At 43.6% G+C, this 27,457-nt stretch overlaps 1 protein-coding gene across 4 annotated transcripts; it reads right to left on the bottom strand.

The window, feature by feature from the left end:
* Positions 1-26,585, bottom strand: LOC139556230 (histone-lysine N-methyltransferase SETMAR-like). Of its 4 annotated transcripts, none has more exons than XM_071369897.1 (3): positions 26,534-26,585; positions 6,344-6,524; positions 1-3,786 (listed from the first exon to the last, which is right to left on the bottom strand). In XM_071369897.1, exons 2-3 carry the CDS (start codon positions 6,446-6,448, stop codon positions 2,977-2,979), a joined length of 915 nt encoding a protein of 304 aa, XP_071225998.1. In that variant the 5' UTR covers positions 6,449-6,524; positions 26,534-26,585; the 3' UTR covers positions 1-2,976. The 4 variants fall into 4 exon arrangements, with proteins under 4 accessions (XP_071225998.1, XP_071225990.1, XP_071226007.1 ...); XM_071369889.1 differs by having other exon boundaries at positions 6,344-6,550; positions 26,561-26,585; XM_071369906.1 differs by having other exon boundaries at positions 26,561-26,585.
* Between the last annotated feature and the right edge of the window lie 872 nt (positions 26,586-27,457).

Raw genomic sequence — 27,457 nt, 5'->3', positions numbered from 1 at the left:
TAATGTTCAAAGAAAATTATATATTTTTTATTTAAAAACATATACATTCCGTTCTCAGCATCAACAAAACGCCCTCTATCCTCTATCTCGTTAAGTGTGTTCAGGTGTGATCTTAATGGGTGCTTGTTTTCTTTGAAATCGAGTCCGTTTGAATAGACTAAAATGAACAGTTTTGTATGAGTTGAAAAAAACATGGCACACTAGCTCCATCCTGGTAGCGCAGTGGACTAATTCCCTGGATAGAGAGTAGAAGACCATAGGTTTGAATCTCACTGATGTCATAGAACAATAAAACATTTGATCTGTTTGCATGATTAATGACTAAACAAATGAATTCCCATGTGTCCTCTCTGTGCTTGAGTTCAAAACAGTTAACCTAAGCTAGCAGTGTTAATAAAATTCTTATTGAAACATTTTCAAAGAACGTAATTTAATTAGCTCTCAGAACCTTAACAAAGCCTCCCAGGAAAACTTTCAGGGAACCATAGCAAAACGTTCACAGAACCTCCCTGCAACCTAACAATTAACGTTCCCAGAACAGGCGAAATTTAGAAAACGTTCCGTTTAAAGGTCAGGAAACGTATGGCTTCGTAACCAGAACAAATGGGGAAACAAAAACGTACATTCCCACAACTTCCAAGGAACCAAATGTGCTAGCTGGGTATAACCTTACTGTAGTCTACAATAAATGTCTGTCCCTCTTAAGTGTTGTGACTAGTGTGACTGTAATCACCAGGAGGAAGTTCATATCATGTGGTTAACTGCTGGTTGCTAGGTGACTGTCCTGGGAATGAGGCACTGAGTTCCAGCTCCAGTCCTGAACAGTTTGTGTGGAACACTGCCTGCCTGCACCATGCCTACAACCGGTGACTGCAGATGTAAATTAGCTGTCAGTTAAATCTGGTGCAACACATCACTTCTCATACGCTGAAACGTATGTTTTGTTGTACATTGTCCATCTCAAATAAACCTAATAAATAAATAAACCTTGGTGTCCAATCACCTGTCCAAAATAGCTGTTACCGTCTGACACATACCAACCAGACCGCTACCTTGATTAAAGCAAAATGTCACTGGTCAAAGGTGTTTCTGTGATATGCTGTGCCACCTGTGATAGGAGTGGGATGACAGCAGAAGGGTTGCCATGGAAAATGTGGACCTTAACCAAACATAACTAAACAAATAGAGCAAAGGGAACCCTCATACGTTAGCTGAGAAAAAAATGTAGGTTGATGCATTAAAGTTAATCTCTCTCTCTAACAAAGAAAAACAAATCCACCTGATGGTTAACTCTGATTGGCTTAGGCCTTCCATCTCCAAACCATGTTAGAGAGGATGGGTGCATTCATTTCAGCTCGTATGGTGCCCCAGCTGGACAAAGATTTACTTTAGGACCAATAGGATGGTCTAAAATGTGACAATTCCGCCAACCCTTTGTCCTGGGTGAAGTAAAATGAGTCCACCCAGTGGTTGAGCCACACTGCTCTCCTCCGTCCCCCAACGTGACTGGAGTGCTGGTCTTATTTCTGGATGGAACACACCACGGTCTCTGTGCTAATTAACCTAGATGTGGATATTAATAAGCAGCTGGGATGAAAGCGGGTCTAGACTGAAAGTGGGGCAGTTTGAGAGGAGGGGCCTGATTTAAGAATGGTCCCAGTAAAGCAGGACACCTTGGCCCCTCCCGTGGCAGGGGAATAAGACCTGTTACTATATTAAAATACCCTCCGGCCCTTCTTAATTGCTCACACCTCTGGAGATTCTTGGCTCCTATGAAGAGCTGAAGATACCTTCAGGAGGACACTGTGTTGAAAGACCACAGAGATATTTGTAAAGTTGAGGGATGGAGACAAGATACCACCAACGTGTATGCTCTATATCTTTTACGGTTAAATGGATGTCTTTTGAGAGAGAAATGGCTTTGCATACAACATTGTTATGCCAATCTATGAGCAGATGAGCACATATGATTCTTATAAGTATACAAAACCCTACAAAGCCAGACCCCTCTTTTGCTGTAGTCAATATCAGTCAGTGCATAGTTAATATAAAGACCTGCTAGATGAATCTGCTGTCAGTGAGATATGGGGCGAGGGCTTATATATAGGCCACTTGTGGACTGAAGTGTTTTGATAGCTAGGTCTGGTGGGACGTGCCCCACATAGCACAAGTACTCTCTGACAGAGAGAGCTTTTAGCTGGTCTGCACAACACAGATGAAGTTTATACTTTGTGATAGAAATGCTGTATCTTTATATCAGATCAGCGATGCCATCCAACAGAAAGAGGGTGGGGACAGTGAGATAGTGGGCAGTCGTGACAGAAAAGTGGGTCATCATAAATGGCACCCTGGCACTTGCTATGGTAAACAGCTGAGAGTTGGGGCTGGAGAAATGTATCCACTCTAAAATTGATAGAGAGCTACTGACCATCAATTACATTTTAACCATGTTTTGAAACTATACAGTGTTTGTTTAGAATTACATTGTTTACAAAAAAACTAGTAAAACAGGCTTATAGCTTGGGTTCTGATGGGTTAAGACAGTTGAACTAAGCTCATGAGCCCTTTATAATCAATGACAGTATGAATTCAAAATGGATGCACCAATCCTAGATTTCCCCTTTAATCTAGATGGATGCACCAATCCCAGATTTCCCCTTTAATCCAGATGGATGCCACACTGGTAAGCATAGGATGAATACCCCAGAAGCCTGGGTTAGTGATGCCACGGATGTCATACAAACCAATCTAAAATGATGGATGATGCTGTTCGCACAGAACTGTCACACGGGTGCAAAGACACATGGACTGACATTTAATAAAATAAACATACATTAGAATGAGAGAGTTGTATTCAACAGAAATGACAAAAAAAAGGGTTCAGTGCAGTGTCTCTCCTTTCCAGTACAACATGATCACTTCAAATATCAAAATATCAATTTATAAACATTTACCAAATAAATGCATCCCTCTAATCTAATTGTTGAGAACAGATAAATCCAGTGGCAGAAATTGGGAACAGTTCTGGGCACCACAGTGGCATGGTTTCCTCTGGAGGGTACCTGTCTCACTGGCCTCTGTCCCAGGGTCACTCTGGACCAACCTCTCCACAGAGGACATATTGCTATAGCCCCCTGAGTAGTCAAATGTGAGCTCCTCCTGAGGGGTGATGTCCCTGCCAGCGAACAGGGCCAGCCTGGGCACCAGGGAGTGCACCCGGACAGGCACCATGAACAGGTTGGGTTGGCAGGAGTGGTTCAGAAAACGCCCCACATTCCCAACCACAGTTGGGTCCACAAAGGTCTCACTGACCTGGCCCTGACCAGCATACTCCCGCACAGCAATGATGTAGTTGTTGTCCTCAAGCCCCTGAGCAAGCTGTCTGCGTCTGGCCTCCTCAAAGCCGATCACCTCCCCGGCATACTCACACACAAAGGTTCCACAGGGGATGGGCTCCAGCGCCCGCATCCCCCAGCCCCTGTCCTCTGTGGGGTAGACACACAACTTGAGCCCCAGGCCTCTCTGGACCACCCGGTTACAGCAGGCCTCACTACAGCCACACAAGGCGTTACACTCAAACACAGGCCTGCAGTAACCAGTCTCTGTATCCACCTGGTCTTGGAGTCGGCCGTGGCTGTCGTACGTTTGTCTGCATGTCTGTCCGTATGTCTGCAGGCAGGAGCAGCTCTCTGTAAGGCAGGAGTGGGCGTGGCAGGAGCATCCAGGAAGAGTCACCTCACTGGGGTCTATGTCACATCCTGGCCCCTGGATGTTCTCTGGAGAATACTGAAACCAAAGAGACAGATGGAGGACAGGGGACTGAAGTTTTTTTTATCAGATACAAAGGTAATCAGACCAATTTAAAACAATAATAAAAACAACCACTCAAGATATTAGGCTCTGGGGGATTTCACTTGTTTAGAGGACATAGTTACAGAGAAAAAGCTTCTTCAATCACACATAGAAGCTATGTTTTTTCTTCCCTGTAATATCATCCAATCCTGCATAGCTATGTTCCTTTAAGCAAGCCGTGGTGAGAAAGAGAAAGACATGTAAGGAGATTGTAAAGTGGTGCAGTTCCGAAGGTTCAGTAGTTACAATAGCCTATTTCAGATTCTCTCCATTTCACCCAGACAATCCAAGTGGTGGCCAGTGATGATATTGTGCTGCCACCAGCTGGCAGAAAACAGTTTAGACAGCCTGAATGAAGATCTACAGCTGTTCTTTATACCAGTGTCTACAGCAGGGGTGTCAAACTCATTTTGCCATGGGGACCGCATTTGGTCTTCAATGAGGTCCGGAGGGCCGCACTGAAAATTGGTTATAAATAATTTCCTTGTCATCAGAATTTGCAAAAGATTGTCCTCTAGCCATTGTATTTGGAATTTGCGATACTCCCTGACTGTCTAGTTTCAATTTAGGTGATTAATAGTGAGCTGGACACAGTCAAGTAACTGTATAAATGTAAGCCCATTATCATTACTACACAGTTTCCCTTTGGTTTAATCGATTGTAAACAGTAGAGGATCCTCAGAAGAGGAAGGGGAGGACCACCCTCCTCAGTGAATTTCATAAAAATAAAATAAACATTACAAAAGTTATCCTTTTTAGATGAAACTATAGTAAATATAATCACGTCACCAAATAATTGATTAAAACACACTATTTTTCAAAGAAGGTCTACAGTAGCCTCCACAGCACTCTGTAGCACCATGGTGTAGCCAGTGCAGCTAGCTTCTGTCCTCCTCTCTGTACATTGACTTCAATACAAAACTTAGGAGGCTTGTGGATCTCACCCACTTCCATGGACTTACATAGTAATATGACAACTTCTGGAGGATGTCCTCCAACCTATCAGAGCTCTTGCAGCATGAACTGACATGTTGTCTCCCCAATCAAAGGATCAGAGAATTAATCTAGTACTGAAAGCATAAGCTACTGCTAGCTAGCACTACAGTGCATAACATGTGGTGAGTAGTTGCCTCAAATAGAAAGAAAGACAATAGTTTCACAGTTTTGAAAAAAATGTATTTCTTCCAAAATGAAGGAGAAGCAAGAGAGAAATAGAGAGATTATAATTATTTTTCAGTTTCACTTACTTAACTAGCAAATGCAGCTAGCTAGTTCAGTCTACTGAAACACCCTGCTCAAACAGAGGGATGCTATGTTAGCTAGCTGGCTATGACTATCAAACACAACACTGGAACTCTTCCAAGTCAAGGTAAGCTTCTGGTTTTACTAATTTATTGCCACCGGGGCCCACCGGTGTAACTGCTAACTGACTGTACACTAACATTACTGCAAGATTGTAGCTGGTTTACTAACCAGTTAATTATATTAGCTATGCTGACTATGACGTTACTTTAGCAAATATGGTGACAACGATGTAGGCTGTGTGTAGCGGTTTGGCTTGGAACGTTTTTTTTATGCCTGGTCACATACAGCTGATGTGTTGTGCATTGAAGTCCACAAGGGAAGGGAAGAGGTGAGAGGAGGAGAGCGCATACGAGAAGTAATACAACGTGGTTGCTATGAAAGTGAACTGTGTTTACGTGTGATATGGTGTGTAATTCATTGAACTGATTTTGTTGAAAAAAAAATCTTAAACAGAAGCAAATGGAACACAATGGGGATAAACACACATACATTTGCGCAATAGAAACTCTTGTTTGCAACTTTTGGACTAATGATTACACCCTATATCAGCTACATGCAGGCAAGAGTGTGCAAGGCGGTATTGAATATCACCGTCAGTGTGTCACCTATGTTATAAACTTTAATTCATAGGCTAGGTTGTAGCAACCTCATGGTGGGTATAGGGAAAATGTTAGTATCATGTAGTAGCCTAAACCTATCGCTGTTACATTGAACTGGGTGAATGGAAGATGATTGACAGTCATCCAATATGCTGTAATAGAAAGAAGGCCATGCTCATGAATAAAAAATCGTCCTCCCTCATCTAAAACGGCACTGACCGCTACTAATTTTAGGTCCTCGACCAGACATGATGTTGCTAATTCGAAGAAGATATTTCTAAATGTTCCTATTGCAAAGAAATAGGTTGTTGCACCTTTTGTTATTTCCCCCTGAATATAAAGAAAACTGCTTCTTCATTGACTTCAACCTGGTTCTCATCAAAGAATTGTTTACAAGCACCAATGCAAGAAGTTGCAATAGTTTCATTATCACAGTGTAGCATAGGCAAAGTAACTATGGTTTATCCATATAAACAATTACACACGTGGAATAATGGTGCCTGACAATTTCTAAGTTAGATTGCTGGCTATTTGTATTGGCATGGGCTAACCAGTCAGCTACAACTAGCTACAATAAAGCATTTTACCTGAAATTCAGAATATTCTTCTTTGCTGACATTGCCCTCTCGTAAAACTGGAACTTTTTCGAGACCCTTGCACAAATACTGATCAAAAACCTTTATTATACTCATATTTTCTCGCTAAATGTTCAGCTCTCAAAGTTAGCTAGCTAGAGAAACATGTCAACAGAGAAAAGGCACTACAACACTCAAGAAGAGACGCTTCCGGAAAGTCTAGTGTGAATGTTTTACAATGTCGCCGCCTAGCGGCCATCGAGCACAATCTCACTATCGCATTTCTGCCATTTTTGCGGTATGTGGCGCTATGAGACTTGACAAAGAGACCCAGGTACAGTCATCACGTAATGAATCACGGTAGGCCATTGTTATAGAGCTAATAAAACATGGCCATAGGAGGGAAAAGTGTCCTGTGGTTCCCACATCACATGAGCACAAACAAATGAGTTTGAACCCAGCTGGAGGGGGACAATCTGACACATGAGTGAATGAGGAGCAAGGACCTTCCCTTCTTCTCAAATCAAATCAATTTTATTTGTCACATGCGCCAACATGTCACATGACACCACCTAGTATATAGGTCCTGGATGTCAGGAAGTTTGGCTCCAGTGATGTACTGGACTGTATGCACTCAGTCAAAACAGAAAATGTGTGTCAGCCTGTCTCTTGTGAAAACAGTGAACAACTTGTGAACATTTCTGAAATATAATATACACTGTGGAGCCAACTTCCCCACCCTTTTGGGCCTTTTGACCAATCGGATCAGTTATTTTCCCAATAATTGCAATAGTGCTTGCACCGATACATGACAAGGGTCAATGTACAGGATATTATTTTTTGGGGGTTATATTTTCTGTTATTTGTCTTCTTTTTTTTTTTAGGAAACCTACAAAATAATAGCAAGAACCCCCTCTGCAGTTTCGAAAATGCTGTCATAATGCTGTGCTGATAAACATTTACAGCGCCTCTGTAGCGTCTTACGGTCGGATGCCGAGCAGTTGCCATACCAGGCAGTGATGCAACCGGTCAGAATGCAACAGGTTGACCAGTGTTACCTTGGAGATAATGACACACCAAATGAACAACATTGGAAGCAACCCTGCCGTCCTGCCAGTGAGTGACATCATCCATCCTGTAATGATGGGGCTTTGGAAGCACCGCACTCCATCTGTTCCTCAGACCCATGGGGAGGGGATAGGAAATTAAGAAGGAAAGTCGTGATTCCAGGCTTCTGTTTACCTCCTTCCTCAGTCACTATCCTGTCCAATATGGTGTGATATTGCTAGGAGAGATACTGCCTGGCCTTAAAACAAACAATGCGGTCATCAGGATTTCCTTTAAGTTCGCTTTTTGTACAAAGGCATAGATGTTGGACAGGATGCGCATTTCATATTTCTTGTTCGATTTCTTTTGTTAGAACGTCGTTTATTTTCAGGGGAGTCATTTCGGCAGTTTTCAGCTCTATCCGTACCATGGCATTATGTTGTTTTCATGTTGTCATACATAATAAATGCATAGGTTTGGACTCAAGTGGCTGAAGGAAGCAGATGGAGAGAGGTCACATTGCCACATTGCTGGCTGGCATCTCAGCTGCACACACAACTGACCGTTTGTCCTCTTCCTCTGAGAATACTCCCGCTATCCTCTCTCGTTTACAATGTCCTTGTGAAAAAACTCCATTTGTGATTTGGAGTTTTACTGAATTTCTCCTGGGAATGAAATATAACGTAAAGCAAATGATTGCCGTTGGGGCATTAAAGTCATTAAATATGCTCACCAACAAGATGAATCTTTAGGGAAACTGACTTTAGATATGGACAGAGCGTTTAAGATTATTGATGGCTGTCATGACGATGATCGATGAGCCCAGGTCTGTACAGTCAGCAAATGCAATATATATTTTTTTTCTTATGTCCTCCAATCTCTAGAAAATATGAACTTTTTCAAACTCCCATCAGCTTGTTTGTCCTCTTACTGTGTGCTCCTGCCTCCCTGTCTGCAGAAAAATAAGCAAACAGTACAGGTTGAAATAGTGTTTAGCTAGACTGTATAACATTCTACCCGCACAGCTTGAAGTTTATCTCTCTGGATTCCCCGAGTGCTGCAAACTCAGTCCACACAAATACATTACATTTACCAATGGGAGTTTGCTATCCAATAAAATAGAGGGAGATAATGTGCACTGAGAAAGAGGGAATGTGTTTTGAGTGGACTTCCATTTTGAAAATTGGTGCTAGTGTACCAGAAGTACCAGCTTGTTTTTCTTAATAAGGGTCTCTATGTCATTAAAATGACTTGACAATGTCTGGCTCTCACAATAGTGTTTGACAATAGGATGAAGCACATTCCTTACCTCCTGTTCTCTTGTTGACAGAGCTTGTTGGGAGACTGCGCCACGTCTCCCAGGTGGCGCAGTGGTCTAGGGCACTGCATCGCAGTGCTAGCTGCGCCACCAGAGTCTCTGGGTTTGCGCCCAGGCTGGGCTGGGTTCGCGCCCAGGCTCTGTCGCAGCCGGCCGCAACCGGGAGATCCGTGGGGCGACGCACAATTGGCATAGCGTCGTCCGGGTTAGGGAGGGTTTGGCCGGTAGGGAGGGTTTGGCCGGTAGGGATATCCTTGTCTCAGTATGTAAAAAATAAAAATAAAATATTTTTTTTTAATAAAATGTATGCACTCTACTGTAAGTCGCTCTGGATAAGAGCGTCTGCTAAATGACTAAAAATAAAAAATAAAAATAAATCTTTAATGAACTATTTTGTGTTTAATGAGAAGACAACATCACAGAAGACCTGGGCTTTGAAGGGCATAATACAAATCAAATTCTAATCAAATGTATTTATATAGCCCTTCTTACATCAGCTGATATCTCAAAGTGCTGTACAGAAACCCAGCCTAAAACCCCAAACAGCAAGCAATGCAGGTGTAGAAGCACGGTGGCTAGGAAAAACTCCCTAGAAAGGCCAAAACCTAGGAAGAAACCTAGAGAGGAACCAGGCTATGAGGGGTGGCCAGTCGTCTTCTGGCTGTGCCGGGTGGAGATTATAACAGAACATGGCCAAGATGTTCAAATGTTCATAAATGACCAGCATGGTCAAATAATAATAATCACAGTAGTTGTCGAGGGTGCAGCAAGTCAGCACCTCAGGAGTAAATGTCAGTTGGCTTTTCATAGCCGATCATTAAGAGTATCTCTACCGCTCCTGCTGTCTCTAGAGAGTTGAAAACAGCAGGTCTGGGACAGGTAGCACGTCCGGTGAACAGGTCAGGGTTCCATAGCCGCAGGCAGAACAGTTGAAACTGGAGCAGCAGCATGGCCAGGTGGACTGGGGACAGCAAGGAGTCATCATGCCAGGTAGTCCTGAGGCATGGTCCTAGGGCTCAGGTGCTCCGAGAGAGAGAAAGAAAGAGAGAAAGAGAGAATTAGAGAGAGCATACTTAAATTCACACAGGACACCGGATAAGACAGGAGAAGTACTCCAGATATAACAAACTGACCCTAGCCCCCCGACACATAAACTACTGCAGCATAAATACTGGAGGCTGAGACAGGAGGGGTCAGGAGACACTGTGGCCCCATCCGATGATACCCCCGGACAGGGCCAAACAGGAAGGATATAACCCCACCCACTTTGCCAAAGCACAGCCCCCACACCACTAGAGGGATATCTTCAACCACCAACTTACCATCCTGAGACAAGGCCGAGTATAGCCCACAAAGATCTCCGCCACGGCACAACCCAAGGGGGGGCGCCAACCCAGAAAGGAAGATCACGTCAGTGACTCAACCCACTCAAGTGACGCACCCCTCCAAGGGATGGCATGAAAGAGCACCAGTAAGCCAGTGACTCAGCCCCTGTAATAGGGTTAGAGGCAGAGAATCCCAGTGGAGAGAGGGGAACCAGCCAGGCAGAGACAGCAAGGGCGGTTCGTTGCTCCAGAGCCTTTCCATTCACCTTCACACTCCTGGGCCAGACTACACTCAATCATATGACCCACTGAAGAGATGAGTCTTCAGTAAAGACTTAAAGGTTGAGACCGAGTCTGCGTCTCTCACATGGGTAGGCAGACCATTCCATAAAAATGGAGCTCTATAGGCAAAAGCAAGTGGTTGGACAGCCAATGGATCAAAACCATGATAGACCATGTCCACTGCTTCTCTGTTGATTGACTTGGCTTCAAATTGCCAGTGATGCTGCTCTCAGCTTGTGAGGAAAGTTGCTGTGGCATGCTGCTCACTGTCTTGTTTGACTTTGGAGAACAAAAAATAAATAAATTCAAAGGCTACCCCTGTTTCCCTTTGTTAGCCTGAATGGGCTTGATTACTAGGACTCTACCTCTGCCATTTCCCTGTGCTTCTCAAAGGGGCCTCCCATCACGGTTCTCCCAGTGCATAAAAGGCCACGGACCCACTGCCAATGAAACAAAGAGAGGCACTGCTTCTGGAAACAACAGAGGTTGCCAAACAAGGAGGAATAGTGAAACGCAAAAAAGAAAGAAAGAATACATAGAAACAAACAAAGAAACAAATATAGAATAATTAAACACATTACCAGACATGGAGATAATGTACCATGACACATTGACAAACTTTTCCTGCCTCTCCAGTGAATTGACATGAAGGTTGTATGTAGGTCTGTGTGTAGAATGGCTTCAGCTTGAATTTTCACACCCTGGAGCAGGCATCCTCAGAGACTTGTCAGAAGACTTCCTCTGCTGCTAGGCAACAGCAACAGCAGCATGATTTTCTCACATGACAACATTTCACAAAGCAATTAGGTAGAGTCAGGGGTGGTCATCCTCCCCCCAAAGGTTTTCAGTGTTTTTAAACCATCACTGTTGGAGCACAAACTCAATTGTCTATTACAGTCGTGTGAAGTCTGATGACTAAATTGTTACCCAACTAAATACAACTGATGATGAACATTACAACAGCAACAAAACAGCCGACTAGATGTTCATACAGTAGTGGAATAGAGGACACAGGAGTCTTTCATGTTAATGCAGGGGGAACCAAGGGAATCACATGCCTGGTGTTGCAAGTCTGAACAAGCCACTGGTGAGAGGCTCTCTGAAGGTGTCATGGTGATATTTCTTCACAGCAAAGCCCAAAAGTGACTTCTCACCCATTACTCAGCTCCCTTGTCCTCTCTTCTCTCTTCTCTTCTTCTCTTCTCTTCTGACTGCAGGTTACTACTGCCTGCTTGCTTGCCCAGGGGGAGGAGGCCCAGGGGAAGGAGGAGAGGAGAGAGCCATTCCACAGATTTGTCTCTCACAAAGATGGAGAAGAAAGGTTGAGGTCATAATAGAGCAAATTCTGCTGATTTGAAAATAATTGAACCCTTAATCTGGCTGAAATTGAAGTAATGGAGAGGGATGGACCTTGGCCTTCATGTACTGTGGTTGAGTGCCAAGCTAGAAGGATGAAGATAGGTCTGGGTGAGTGCAGAAAATAGAAACACAGGCATTGGCGTTACAGCTCAGACAATAACAAAAATAAACAATCAATAGAACATATAAATACAATATAATATATACATTCAGTAATCATATGATGAGGATAGAGAATACATATTAAATAAATGCTAAAATACACCTTGAATAGTTTTTTATTATGTCACACTAAATAAGAATAATTATTTTCCCATCCTATTCGTGAGCACGCCCAGCGTGCCCAGCCAAGCTCAAGAGTCTCCACTCCCTGAAACTTCCTGAATCCAATCGAATCATTTTCAACTTCCACTTACCCTGCTATGGTTCAAAATCCATGTCACAGATGGGATATAGTAAACCTTGTTAAGTTGTGGAGAGACCAAAAAATATATTGCCTCATTTGTCGGGGTTTGACCTTGACATTGTTTTAAAGACATATTGGACTATGCTCAGTGGGATGTCAAAGGAGTCAATCCTCAGAGTAAAGTAATCTATAGCATCATTATCAACTGAACATGATGATAGATACCTTGGAGAGATTCTATGGTTGTCATGGAGTCCTACAGCAACTGTTTTGCTCACCTTAGTTTTATTTCTGTTGACAGTAACATTGATATCTCTAAATCACTGTGTAACGGCTGTCGCTCTCCTCATCCTCGGACGAGGTGAGAAGAGAAGGATCTTCAGACCAAAATGCAGCTTGAGGGAAATAAGCCATCTTTATTATAAATACGACGATGGCAACACGAAAACACAAACACTTTCAAATTTACAAAATAACAAAACGACGTATACGAAACCTGAACATAAACTTACATAACTAATACGTAACACTTACGGACAGGAAACATACTACATCGAAACGAAACGAACAACCGAAACAATCCCGTATGGTGTAAGACATAACACAGACACAGGAGACAATCACCCACAAACAAACAGTGAGAATGCCCTACCTAAATATGACTCTTGATTAGAGGAAAACGCAAACCACCTGCCTCTAATCAAGAGCCATACCAGGCAAACCAAAACCAACATAGAAACGAATAACATAGACTGCCCACCCAAAACACATGCCCTGACCATAAACACATAAAAACAACATAAAACAGGTCAGGACTGTTACAGTACCCCCCCCTCAAGATGCGCACGCCGGGCGCACAAGCACAAAGTCCAGGGGAGGGTCCGGGTGGGCAGTTGACCACGGTGGTGGTTCCGGCTCAGGACGCTGTCCCCATACCACCATAGTCCATCCTAACTTCCTCCCTCCAAGAATGTCCACCCTCTTTTGACCCCCACAAAATCCCCTTAACAACATATCTAATAAGGACAACACCGGGACAGAGAGATAAATCAAGACAGAGGGATAGATAAGAATATAGAAGTAGATAAAGATAGAGAGGGAGATCAGGATAGAGGGGCAACTCCGGACTGAAAGGCAGCTCCGGACAGAGAGACAGCTCTGGACTGATGGGCAGTTCTGGGTATCTAGCCTTTTCAGGCTGAAGGGCAGCTCATGGCTGACTGACGACTCTCGACGCTCATGGCAGGCTGACGGCTCTCGACGCTCATGGCAGGCTGACGGCTCTCGACGCTCATGGCAGGCTGACGGCTCTCGACGCTCATGGCAGGCTGACGGCTCTCGACGCTCATGGCAGGCTGACGGCTCTCGACGCTCATGGCAGGCTGACGGCTCTCGACGCTCATGGCAGGCTGACGGCTCTCGACGCTCATGGCAGGCTGACGGCTCTCGACGCTCATGGCGCTCTGACGGCTCTGGCTGCTCATGGCGCTCTGACGGCTCTGGCTGCTCATGGCGCTCTGACGGCTCTGGCTGCTCATGGCGCTCTGACGGCTCTGGCTGCTCATGGCGCTCTGACGGCTCTGGCTGCTCATGGCGCTCTGACGGCTCTGGCTGCTCATGGCGCTCTGACGGCTCTGGCTGCTCATGGCGCTCTGACGGCTCTGGCTGCTCATGGCTCGCTGGCGGCTCTGGCAGATCCTGTCTGGTTGGCGGCTCTGGCAGATCCTGTCTGGTTGGCGGCTCTGGCAGATCCTGTCTGGTTGGCGGCTCTGGCAGATCCTGTCTGGTTGGCGGCTCTGGCAGATCCTGTCTGGTTGGCGGCTCTGGCAGATCCTGTCTGGTTGGCGGCTCTGGCAGATCCTGTCTGGTTGGCGGCTCTGGCAGATCCTGTCTGGCTGACGGCTCTAGCGGCTCCTGTCTGGCTGATGGCTCTAGCGGCTCCTGTCTGGCTGACGGCTCTGTAGGCTCATGGCAGACGGGCGGCTTTGCAGGCTCATGGCAGACGGGCGGCTTTGCAGGCTCCTGGCAGACGGATGGCTCAGACGGCGCTGGGGAGACGGATGGCTCAGATGGCGCTGGGGAGACGGATGGCTCAGATGGCGCTGGGGAGACGGATGGCTCAGATGGCGCTGGGGAGACGGATGGCTCAGATGGCGCTGGGGAGACGGATGGCTCAGATGGCGCTGGGGAGACGGATGGCTCTGGCCGGATACGGCGCACTGTAGACCTGGTGCGTGGTGCCGGAACTGGAGGCACCGGGCTAATGATAAGCACCTTCCTACTAGTGCGTGGAGCAGGGACAGGGCACACTGAACTCTCAAAGCGTACTCTATACCTGGTGCGTGGTACCGGCACTGGTGGCACCTGGCTGAGGGCACGCACCTCAGGACTAGTACGGGGAGAAGTGACAGTGTGTACAGGACTTAGGAGACGCACAGGTGGCTTAGTGCGTGGGGCCGGAACTGGAGGCACTGAACTGGATACACGCACTATAGGGAGAGTGCGTGGAGGAGGAACAGGGCTCTGGAAATGCACTGGTAGCCTAGTGCGTAATGTAGGCACTGTAGGTACTAGGCTGGGGCGGGGAGGTGGCACCGGAAATACCGGACCGTGCAGGCGTACTGGCTCTCTTGAGCACCGAGCCTGCCCAACCTTACCTGGTTGAATGCTCCCCGTCGCCCGACCAGTGCGGGGAGGTGGAATAACCCGCACCGGTCTATGTAGGCGAACCGGGGACACCATGCGTAAGGCTGGTGCCATGTAAGCCGGCCCAAGAAGACGTACTGGTGGCCAGATATGTAGGGCCGGCTTCATGACATTTGGCTCAATGCCCAATCTAGCCCTACCAGTGCGGGGAGGTGGAATAACCCGCACTGGGCTATGCACACGTACAGGAGACACCGTGCGCTCTACTGCGTAACACGGTGTCTGCCCGTACTCCCGCTCTCCACGGTTAGCCTGGGAAGTGGGCGCAGGTCTCCTACCTGCCCTTGGCCCACTACCCTTTAGCCCCCCCCCAAGAAATTTTTGGGAGTTACTCACGGGCTTTTCGGGCTTCCGTGCAAGACGTGTCCCCTCATAATTCCGGTTTCGAGCTTGAATCTCCGGCTTCCATCCACGTCTCCTAGCTGCCTCCTTAAACCACCGCTCCTGGGCTGTGGCTGCCTCACTCTTCTCACGAGAGCAGCGATATTCTCCAGTTTGCGCCCAGGGTCCTCTACCAGACAGGATCTCCTCCCAAGTCCAAAAGTCCTTGTTGCTCCGTCGAGCATTCCCATACCGCTTGGTCACATTTTGTTGGTGGGTGATTCTGTAACGGCTGTCGCTCTCCTCATCCTCGGACGAGGTGAGAAGAGAAGGATCTTCAGACCAAAATGCAGCTTGAGGGAAATAAGCCATCTTTATTATAAATACGACGATGGCAACACGAAAACACAAACACTTTCAAATTTACAAAATAACAAAACGACGTATACGAAACCTGAACATAAACTTACATAACTAATACGTAACACTTACGGACAGGAAACATACTACATCGAAACGAAACGAACAACCGAAACAATCCCGTATGGTGTAAGACATAACACAGACACAGGAGACAATCACCCACAAACAAACAGTGAGAATGCCCTACCTAAATATGACTCTTGATTAGAGGAAAACGCAAACCACCTGCCTCTAATCAAGAGCCATACCAGGCAAACCAAAACCAACATAGAAACGAATAACATAGACTGCCCACCCAAAACACATGCCCTGACCATAAACACATAAAAACAACATAAAACAGGTCAGGACTGTTACACACTGGCAGTTGAAAAGATAACTGTGAGTGCTATTATGACGTTTAGATGTGTTCCAGACATATTTTAAAGCCAGATCGATGCACTGACAAAATAAGTCATGAAAAGTGTAGCTGACAAATGGTGATATTTGTAATCTGGGGTATTTCTCGGTGACAGAGCAGCGATGCTGTCAAGGAGAGCTTCACCTCAATCCCCTGGCAATAAAACACAGACCCAGGAGCAAATTGAACTGACCTCAGACCCTTTGGAAGCTTGAAGAACGATCTGGCCTTAATGGCCCTGTACTCTTAGAATCTCCGCCTGGCACAGCTAGAAGAGGAATGGCCACCCCACAGAGCCTGGTTCCTCTCTACGTTTCTTCCTAGGTTCCTGCCTTTCTAGGGATTTTTTCCTAACCACAGTACTTCTACATCTGCATTTCTTGCACTTCGGGGTTTTAGGCTCGGTTTCTGTATAAGAACTTTGTGACAACTGGTGATGTAAAAAGGGCTTTAAAGATATGTAAATTTGATTTATTGATTGTTTTTTAACCTCTGTGTCCATGAGAGAAAGAGAGAGAGAGAGCGAAAGAGAAGAAGAGGAAGAGGGAGAGGGAGGGAGGGGGAGGAAGAGAGTAGTAGAGCAACTAGTGTAGCACAAACAACATTGTAAATACAACCTATATTTATCAGTTTATTTATTTGTCCTTTCACATATACTTGCACATTGTTACAATAGTGTAAATAGCCAATAACATAACATTTGAAATGTCTATATTCTTATAAAACTTTTGTGAGTGTAATGTTTACTGTTCATTTCTGCTTGTTTATTTCCCTTGTTTATTTCCCATTTGTTTATTGTCTATTCCACTTGCTTTGGTAATGTAAACAGGTGGATGGGAAGGGGGGTTGAGCGAGAGAGTGGGAAAGGGAGGGAGGGAGAGAGAGAGGGGGGAGAAAGAGAAAAGAGGGAGAAACACTGTATATAGACATAATATGACATTAGAAATGTCTTTGTTGACCAGAGCAGCAATATTTGTGACCTGTTGCCACAAGAAAAGGGCAACTAGTGAAGATAAAACACCATTGTAAATACAACCTATATTTATGTTTATTTATTTTCCCTTTTGTACTTTAACTATTTGCACATCATTACAACATCGTATACAGACATAATATGACATTTGAAATGTCTTTATTATTTTGGAACTTTTGTGATTGTAATGTTTACTGTTAATAAGTTTTGTTTATTATCTATTTCACTTGCTTTGGCAATGTTAACATATGTTTTCCATGCCAATAAATTGAAATTGAAATTGAAATTGAGAGAGATAGAGAGTCCACAGCATCACCAGTCACACCCCAACCAGCTAAGACCACCCCAAGCAAACCCTGGCCACACCATATATAGGCCCCTCCATATCAGACCTATGCCCCTTCTGCCCACCCCATGCCCCCCACCCCTGCGGCAAGGACCTCAACATGACAGTAGGACATATGGCCAGGCCGTGAGCAGTGCAACAGGCCCAACCCCCACTATTACACCTGCCCAAGCCCCATCCTGCGACCTAAGAGGTATGTATCAGATGCTCAACATGCTCTGCTCACACCTACTGTGATGGTCCGGGCCTAAATCACACAAAAACAACACTAAACACTATGGAACACAAAACTTTTACTATCTCATCCTGGAATATACAAGGTCTGAGGTAATCTGCCTTTGGCCTAAAGAGCAGGAACACAGAGTTCATCAAAGAAACTGGAAATAGAGACATTGTCATCCTACAAGAAACATGGTATAAAGGAGACTGGTTGCCCTCTAGGTTACAAAGAGCTGGTAGTCCCATACACCAAAAAAGCAGGTGTGAAACAGGGAAGAGACTCAGGGGGTATGCTTATTTGGTATAGAGCAGACCTAACCCACTCTATTAAATTAGTCAAAACAGGAACATTTTACATCTGGCAGGAAATTAATAAGGAAATTATCTGAACAGAGAAAAATATCCTCATGTGTGCTACCTATATCCCCCGTATAGAATCCCCATACTTTAACGAGGACAGCTTCTCCATCTCCCAGGGGGAGATCAAACATTTCCAGGCTCAGGGACATGTAATAGTCTGTGGCGACCTAAATGCCAGAACTGGACAAGAACTCGACACCCTCAGCACACAGGGGGACAAACACCTACCTGGAGGTGACAGCATTCCTTCCCCTATATGCACCCCTGGACACAACTACGACAACATAACCAACAAAAACGGGTCACAACTCCTGCAGCTCTGTCGGACGCTAGGTATGTACATAGTCAATGGTAGACTTTGAGGGGACTCCTATGGTAGGTACACCTATAGCTCATCTCTTGGCAGTAATACTGTAAACTGCTTTAACACTGACCTCAAACCAGAGTCTCTTAGAGCGTTCACAGTCAGTCCACTGACAACCCTATCAGATCACAGCAAAACCACACACTACTCGAACAGAGCTTTGCTTAATCATGAGGCATAAAAGCCAAAGGAATTTAATAATATTAAGAAATGCTATAAATGTAAATCTACCATAAAACAATTAGGCAACAACATATTCAATCCCTTCCAGACAATTTCCTGGACAAAATGTTTCACTGTAATAGTGAAGGTGTAAACTTAGCAGTAGAAAACCTCAACAGTATATCTGACCTCTCAGCTTCCCTAGCAAATCTAAAAATATCAAGCAGACAACCTAAGAAAATTAACAACAATGACAAATGGTTTGATGAAGAATGCAAAATCCTAAGAAAGAAATTGAGAAACCTATCCAACCAAAAACATAGACATCCAGAAAACCTGAGCCTACACCTTCACCATGGTGAATCACTAAAACAATACAGAAATACACTATGGAAAAAGAAGGAACGGCACGTCAGAAATCAGCTCAATGTAACTGAAGAATCCATAAAATCTTACCACTTCTGGGAAAATTGGAAAACTCTAAACAAACAACAACAAAGAGTTATCTATCCAAAACGGAGATGTGTGGATTAACCACTTCTCCAATCTTTTTGTCTCTATAACAAAGAACAAACAGCAAAAACATATACACGATCAAATACAAATCCTAGAATCAACTATTAAAGACTACCAGAACCCACTGGATTCTCCAATTACATTGAATAAACTACAGGACAAAATACAAAACCCTCCAACCCAAAAAGGCCTGTGGGGTTGATGGTATCCTGTCACATCTGCTCCCGCTCCCTCTCTCTTGTACTCGAGGCTGCCATGCTGCTCATCATTACGCACACATGTCACCATCGTTACGTGCACCAGTCATCGGACTCACCTGGACTCCATCACGTCATTGATTGCCTCCCCTATATCTGTCACTTCCTCAGTTTCATCCCTGTGTCTGCATTGATGTTGTTTTGTTTCTCTTGTCCAGACGCTGTTCTTGTTTAGTTTCATGTCTATTTATTGCTAAATCCTCACCCTGTACTTGCTTCCCATCTCCCAGCGTCTGTCGTTACGGAACCGTTACAGTATCCTAAATGAAATGATAAAATATACAGACCACGAATTCCAATTGGCTTAAACTCTTTAACATCCTCCTCAGCTCTGGCATATTCCCCAATATTTGGAAGCAAGGACTGATCACCACAATCCACAAAAGTACAGACAAATTTGACCCCATTAACTACCATGGGACATGCGTCAACGGCAATCTGCTGCATTATCATTAACAAAAGGCTCGTACATTTCCTCAGTGAAAACTATGTACTGAGCAAATGCCAAATAGGCTTTTAGCCAAATGACTGAACGACAGAACAAGTATTCACCCTGCACACCCTAATTGACAAACAAACAAACCAAAACAAAGGCAAAGTCTTCTCATGCTTGTTGATTTCAGAAAAGCTTTCGACTCAATTTGGCACGAGGGCCTGCTTATACAAATTGAAGGAAAGTGGTGTTGGGGGAAAAACATGACAGTGTGTGGTTAAAATTGCCAAAAAACACACACTATCAGAACTCAGGATAAGACCCAGATGCAGACAGCTAGAGTCACAGATGTATATTGACCCAATCAGGGGGCAGGCAAAATACAGGTCAAAGGCAGGCAGAGGTCCATAATCCAGGGCAGAGTCAATAAGGTACAGAACAGCAGGCAGGCTTGGGGTCAAGACAGGCAGAGGTTCGTAAAGGGGTCAGAGTCAGGAAGGTACAGAACGGCAGACAGGCTCGGGGTCAGGGCAGGCAGAATGGTCAGAACCTGGGAAACTAGGAAACAGAACTTGAGAAAGCAGGGAGACGGGAAAACACGCTGGTAAGACCTGAGAAGACAAGACGAACTGGCAACAGATCAGGGTATGACACACACATTTCTTTCCACAGGGCTGGGGTTGAGACAGGGATGCAGGTTAAGCCTCACAATCTTCAAGATATATATCAGCGAATTAGCGAGAGCACTAGAACAGTCTGCAGCGTACAATGTCCTCAGTGTACAATGTAAAACATCAAATAATGCATGCAGAGTAGAATTAGGCCCATAATGATCAAAATCCAGAAAAGAGAAGATAAATACTACAACCACCTAAAAAGAAGCGATTCCCTAACCTCTGATAACAAAGCCATCACCTACAGAGAAATTAACCTGGAGAAGAGCCCCCTAAGCAAGATGGTCCTGGGGCTCTGTTCACAAACACAAACAGACCCCACAGAGCCCCAGGAAAGCAACACAATTAGACCCAACCAAATCATTAGAAAACAAAAGGATAATTACTTGACACACTGGAAAGAACTAACAAAAAAACAGAGCAAACTAGAATGCTATTTGGCCATAAACAGAGAGTAGATTGTGGTAGAATACCTGACCACTGTGACTGACCCAAACTTAAGGAAAGCTTTGACTATGTACAGACTCAGTTATCATAGCCTTGCTATTGAGAAAGGCTGCCGAAGACAGACCTCTCAAGATAATACAGGCCATGTGCACACTGCCCACAAAATGAGATGGAAACTGAGCTGCACTTTCTAAGCTCCTGCCAAATGTATGACCATATTAGGGACACATATTTCCCTCAGATTACACAGACCCACAAAGAATTAAAAAACAAATCCAACTCCCATATCTTGTGGGTGAAATACCACAGTGTGCAATCACAGCAGCAAGATTTGTGACCTGTTGCCACAAGAAAAGGGCAGCCAATGAAGAACAAACACCATTGTAAATACAATCTTATATTACGTAATGCTTATTTATTTTCCCTTCTGTACTTAAACTATTTGCATATAATATGACATTTGAAATGTCTTTATTCTTTTGGAACTTTTGTGAGTGTAATTTTTATTGTTTATTTCACATTTGTTCATTATCTAGTTCACTTGCTTTGTTAACATGTGTTTCCCATGCCAATAAAGCCCTTAAATTTAATTGAATTAAACTGAGAGAGAATTGACAGAGAGAGAGAGACACAGAGAGAGACACAGAGCGAGACACACACACACAGAGAGAGAGAGTGAGAGAGAGAGAGAGAGAGAGAGACCCTAAAAATAGTAGCCAGTTTCCCCAGAAATATGGATAACATAATGGGTTGATATTTATTCATGTCGATGTTAACAAATTGTCAGAGTCTATCTAAAAGATAGCGAAGGAGTCAGGCGCAGGACACAGATAAGAGTAACCATAATTGATTTACTCAATCCAAAAATGTAACAAAATCCTGTTGTAAACAAGGACAAAACAGGACTCAAAATTACAACATACCGGAATACACGAAAGACAATCATGCATAAAACAGAAAGGGAAACCAGAGGGTTAGATAAGGAACATAATTATGAGATAGGAACCAGGTGTGTATACAGACAAAACCAAAGGAAAAATGAAACATGGATCGGTGGCGGCTAGGAAGCCGGTGACGTCGACCACCGAACTCAGCCCGAACAAGGAGAGGGAACAACTTCGGTGGAAGTCGTTACACATATTTTGACAGCAATTTCACAAAGATATAAACAAAACACAACCGGTGTTCCCTATAACAAATAAGAGGAGTGTAATTTACAAAGTTAAACAGAGTCAGACTGATCTTTTAATTGTTTCTGCAGGTGACGTTTATATGATGCACATGAAATTGAATGCACAAGGAATGGGGCAATGCATTACCACTGGAGGCAAGGGTTAGAGGAAGCATGCTTTCAGATTGTTTTAGAAAACATGGTTAGGTATATTTGTTGCTGAGAGCTGTTGCCTGACACCCTGCACTAGAAGAAATGACTAATGATAGAGAGGAAGCAAGCAGGTTGGCAATTACTTCCATATACTGTACTATTCACAAAATGCTATTCATACACTATAACTTTATGATTTATCAGTGTATAATAGTTTCTACTTTTCATATAGATTGACATAACTAGGCAGAGGCCAGCTATGTAGTACAACATAACATGTATAAGCCAGATTTAACATTTTACTTAACCTATCACGCTTCACCTCCTGGGGAGTTAGATCAAAAATATACATCTGTGCATCTTCAACCTAGGGAGTATTACAGTAAACTTCCCCCATGAGTGCCTTGCCTAAAAAAGTCAGTAAAAAAACAAACATTCTCCCACATTAAGAATAGCCATCCCCTAAAGTGATGGCTTTATAGAATTTTTAAAGAGCCTCCTTGAGTGTGGGCAATATGTATGTACTGTATCACTTATGTCAGATTGATCTAATTCCAAAAAGGTGATCTCATTAATAAATGTACAGATATTGCAGTAAAGATTAAGAAGTGTTGATTTCCTATCAAAACATCCTTTTGATGTTCAGGAGATTGATTTTCTTCTGGTAAGTACTTTCATGGCACAGAAGCCTCACTGGGTCAATAGCTGCTTTCCCCCTGTCCTGTTTTACTTTCCCACTGATACTGGCTCAGAGGAGCTCAGTGATGAGAGTCTACTACTGTGCTGGGAGTTGAAATACCAGGAAAAACAGATATTTATCCATGCACTAATAATGATGATTGTGTTGTTATGGCAACATTGTATCTGTACTGAAAACCTTATGGCATAAAAAATGGCTTTCAGTGCTTTTGGGGTATTACGTTCCAACCGGTCACCAAACAGGTACACATCACTGCTCTGGTAGAGGCCTCTGCTATATGAGCACAGCAATTACTAAGTAATTTACCACTTTCTGAGCTCTGCAGAGAAAACACACGGAGAGAGAGAGAGTCTCTCTTCCTTTCACTTTCTCCCTCCACACATACTGTAGCTTGGTGCTGAATCCCTCAATAGAGAAATGGGCATTCACAAACGACTGTCAGATCAGTGGGCAACCAACAGTAAGTGTTGGATAATTGACAGATGATCACTTGAGTTACATGCTTGTTCCTGAATAGAACAGAAAATGAATTGTTCCGCGACCATATTGGTGAAGATTCTATAAGCAGTTCTCTTGGTCGAAAGGGAAACAACCCTGCTGTACTCTGTATTGTACAAGTCATGACCTGCTGATAATACCCCTTTCACAAAACTGCTCTGTCTTAACCAACTGGCTTATGAAGAGCACTCACAGATGCTGTAAGCTGAATCAATATCTAACCACAGTCCACAGAGTGGACTACCAACACTTACAGAGGTTAAGAAACCCATGTTTGATATCATATTCCATTATTCATCTTTTTTCACCAGTTTAGTGCTTGTTAAGTGTAGAAATTAAGCAATGAGTGATGATATACTGTACAACTTTGTAATCTATGCTGAGCATTGCTCATTCTTCAATTATGATTTTGCAATCATTGTGGCTCCATATTTCTCCCACCAGCCTGTCAACTGCCCACGCAAACCATACAGGCATGAAATGGCCTGTCTGGGAGAAGTCAATTTACACCAATTACAAAAGGAGAATGATTGCTACAGCAGGGGGAACATTCTCAATGTCATCACATCAGTACTGTACAGCTCTAGTACATTTTGTGTAAAATGAGAAACATTTCAGACCTGTTTATCACAAGCAATGCAATTACCATTTGTTCCATATTCAAATTGAAAACATAATGAACATGGCCCTTTGGCTCAAATCTGTAATTAAGCTGAACTGTTATTTTTTAAGAGAAACAAAAGAGCAACTGCACAGCCTCACAGGTGACAATATTCACATATGATTAAATAATCTCTGTTGGAGAGAGTCACAACCTTCAACATGTTTCCTGGCCCGTATACTGCAGCCTTGTGTCTGTGGATACTTTTCTTGGCGGTCAGGTATATCTTCACTCTTGAATGACCTAATTGTTATGCCTTGGGCTAGAAGTCTAGATAGAAAGTGCCTGTTTATATCTAACAGTTTAATTGCATAGGGAGGTTTACATACAAAATAATGGATTAGAAATTATGTTTCTAATCCAGATGTTTTGTGACCTGCTTTTTAATTGCTGAGGTCAGTGAGTGAGGGGAAAACTTAGAAGTGACATAAGAACTGTCAAAAAGATGCTGACTGTAGTAAGGATATTAGCTGAGGTTGCAAAAACTAGGGCCTGTAAGTACACACACACACACACACACAAATGCACATGCATGCACACACTCTCACACACGATGAGATGATAAATACGTTAAGGTTTCCTTTCTCTCAGAAAGTAGGCCATCAGAAGGGTGATGGAGTGGAACCATCTTTGATCGTATCCTCGGGCCCATAAATATGGCAGGGCAGCAGGAGAGGAAGACAGCCTATGAAGAGGGAATTCAGGGTATAATGGGAGGTGTGGATTGATAGCTTTTCCCTCTGAGAAGTGGCAGTTTTACAGACAGATATAGACCTGTATTAACACAGATTCCCCAGTCACTCTCATTGATTCCAGTGACCATCCAGGGATTTAAGGCTCCTGTTTTGTTTTATTGGACATCTCCGGTGTTTATTAATATATTATTCCATTGATACAAAAACATGTATTCAACTGTTGCATATTAAACGTGTTCAGTTGCACCGCACCACACTTCTTTTGAGTGGAATTAATTGCAACCAAACTTGCAATAGGACTGTGTACAGATGAATGAAGTTGATGAATTGAAAGCTACTCAAACAGTGACATTTATACACACTCATAGCCATAGCTGTAGCACCCCCTGATAAATAAATAAATAATAATATATATATACATATATATAAAAACATATACAGAATATATATCCATACCAAAAACAAATCCTACCAAATTAGTGCACTAGGTCTTTATTACTCCTGTATGAGTGGAGGAAAATACCCACTCCCCCCTCGACATCAGCCCCACCCCAAAACATCTTCCCGCAGCAATGCACACACTGCACCGCAAGCCAACTGATTATTTTAATGAGGCCTTGGGAGAATACAATACAACAGTAAAATCAGTCCACCCGATTCATTATGAATTTAACAGAGGATGAACAATTCTGAAATAAAGTACATTTGGTAGTTTCACAGAGCTAGGACAGCTAGTTCACTCCCAATTAACTCTTCCAAGCACAACAAAGAGTGCATCACCACAGAGACCAATCTATGGGCAGAACTACAACAACATCAGTCAACAGACATAACCATGAGAACATTGAACATAGTAGTAATTTATATTCATGTTTTAGCTGATAGATTTTTTTTTTAAATCTTTCTATCTCCTTTATCTATTACAAAGTCTAAAGAGACAGAGAGAGAGAGAGTAAAAGAGGGAGAGATTGAGGAGAGAGAGAGATTGGAGAAAGTGTCAAGGGAGAAATCATGTCATACAAATAGGGTTGCAAATATATTCCCGTTAATTCGCACGGAAAGTTTCCACCTCTGAATATTCCCCAAAATGTGCAACTCTACATACAAATTAAGTAAACAAGAAAATCCAGTTTTAGTCTGGAACCACCTCTGTTATAGTAGCCCATCACATGTCCAGCTGTAGACACAGGCAGACTAAAGGCCCCTAAATGCTTCCATGAGAACTCCAGAGTGTTTTCATATATCATGTCTCTATATATCTATATCTGTCTCTGCCTAGTTTTTGCTCTGCAGAGCTACTGGGTCTTTGATGTGTCCTTCATCTCTGTGTCCTGTGTTCACTTAATATCCATCTCTCTTACCTAAGTTGACTACAGAGCAAACCCTTTAACTTGGGAGACCTATGAAAAATAATACAAATTATGGAGGTTCATTCTTGGACTATAATACTGCATATACTGTTACGTTCCCCAGCAAGAAACCCAAAAATGTCACTCAAACAGAAGGGGGAACTAACAAAGCGTTATTGACAACAACCAAAACAAAACAGGTGGGGTTTTAAAAGGGGTTATAAAAGACACTTATGGAGGTGTCCACTGAAAGATGCAACAAAAACAGCAAAGCAACGCCCACCATGAGCGCCCACTAAATTATCCCACTAAGAGGCAAACAAAACAAAAAAACACACCAAACTTATAGACAGGAAGCAAAACAAAATAATGGAGAAAAACGAAAACAGGGAAGATCAGATAAAGGATTGTTTTTCTAGAAATCAAATAGGGAGAGCCATAAAGGTGCTAAACCTCCACATCTCTCAAGACCACTGGAGCACTGGGCCAGCCACTCTTGAATATCACCTGGGCCAGCCCATACCAGACAGGTGTAACACATACTAACTAAAGAGGTGACACAAATCGGTGTGCCCCGCGTGTTAACGTGCTAATGTTCAACCTCGAAATATAAATGGAAAACCAAAGCCCGTAACACCTCCGCCCCTATATTTTCATAGGACACATTTGCTCACCACCAACAGAAAACAACTTCCATCTCACAACATGATCAACTTAAATGCGTCACCTTCTCCAATAGAAACATGGTGTCTACTGGCTGTCAAATGTTAAACATGAGACAGAACCGCCACATTTATTGTTTTTGTAAATATACTGAACAACATGCAGCAATTTCAAAGATTTTACTGAGTTACAGTTCATATAAGGAAATCAGTCAATATAAATAAATTCATCAGGCCCTAATCTATGGATTTCACATGACTGGGAATACAGATATGACAGCCACAGATACCTTTGAAAAAAGTAGGGGCGTGGATCAGTATCTGGTGTGACCACCATTTGCCTCATGTAGAGTGACACATGTCCTTCGCATAGAGTTGGTCAGGCTGTTGATTGTGGCCTGTAGAATGTTGTTGCACTCCTCTTCAATGGTTGTGTGAAGTTGATGGATATTGGTGGGAACTGGACCACGCTGTCGTACACATCGATCCAGAGCATCCCAAACATGCTCAATGGGTGACATGTCTGTTGAGTATGCAGGCCATGGAAGAAGTGGGACTTTGTCAGCTTGCAGGAATTGTGTACAGATGCATGTGACATGCATTATCATGCTGAAACATGAGGTGATGGCGGTGGATGAATGACACGACAATGGGTCTCAGGATCTCATCACGGTATCGCTGTGGATTCAAATTGCCATCAATAAAATACAATTGTGTTCATTGTCCGCAGCTTATGCCTGCCCATACCATAACCCCACTGCCATCATGGGGCACTCTGTTCACAACGTTGACATCAGCAAAACCCTCTCCCACATGACGCCGTACACGTGGTCTGCAGTTGTGAGGCCGGTTGGGTGTACTACCAAATTCTCAAAAATTACGTTGGAGGTGGCTTATGG

This window comes from Salvelinus alpinus, chromosome 2 (genome assembly GCF_045679555.1).
Source record: "Salvelinus alpinus chromosome 2, SLU_Salpinus.1, whole genome shotgun sequence".
NCBI lineage: Eukaryota > Metazoa > Chordata > Actinopteri > Salmoniformes > Salmonidae > Salvelinus > Salvelinus alpinus.
Note: the sequence above shows the minus strand (reverse complement) of the source record. Positions and strands in the feature narration are given on the sequence as shown.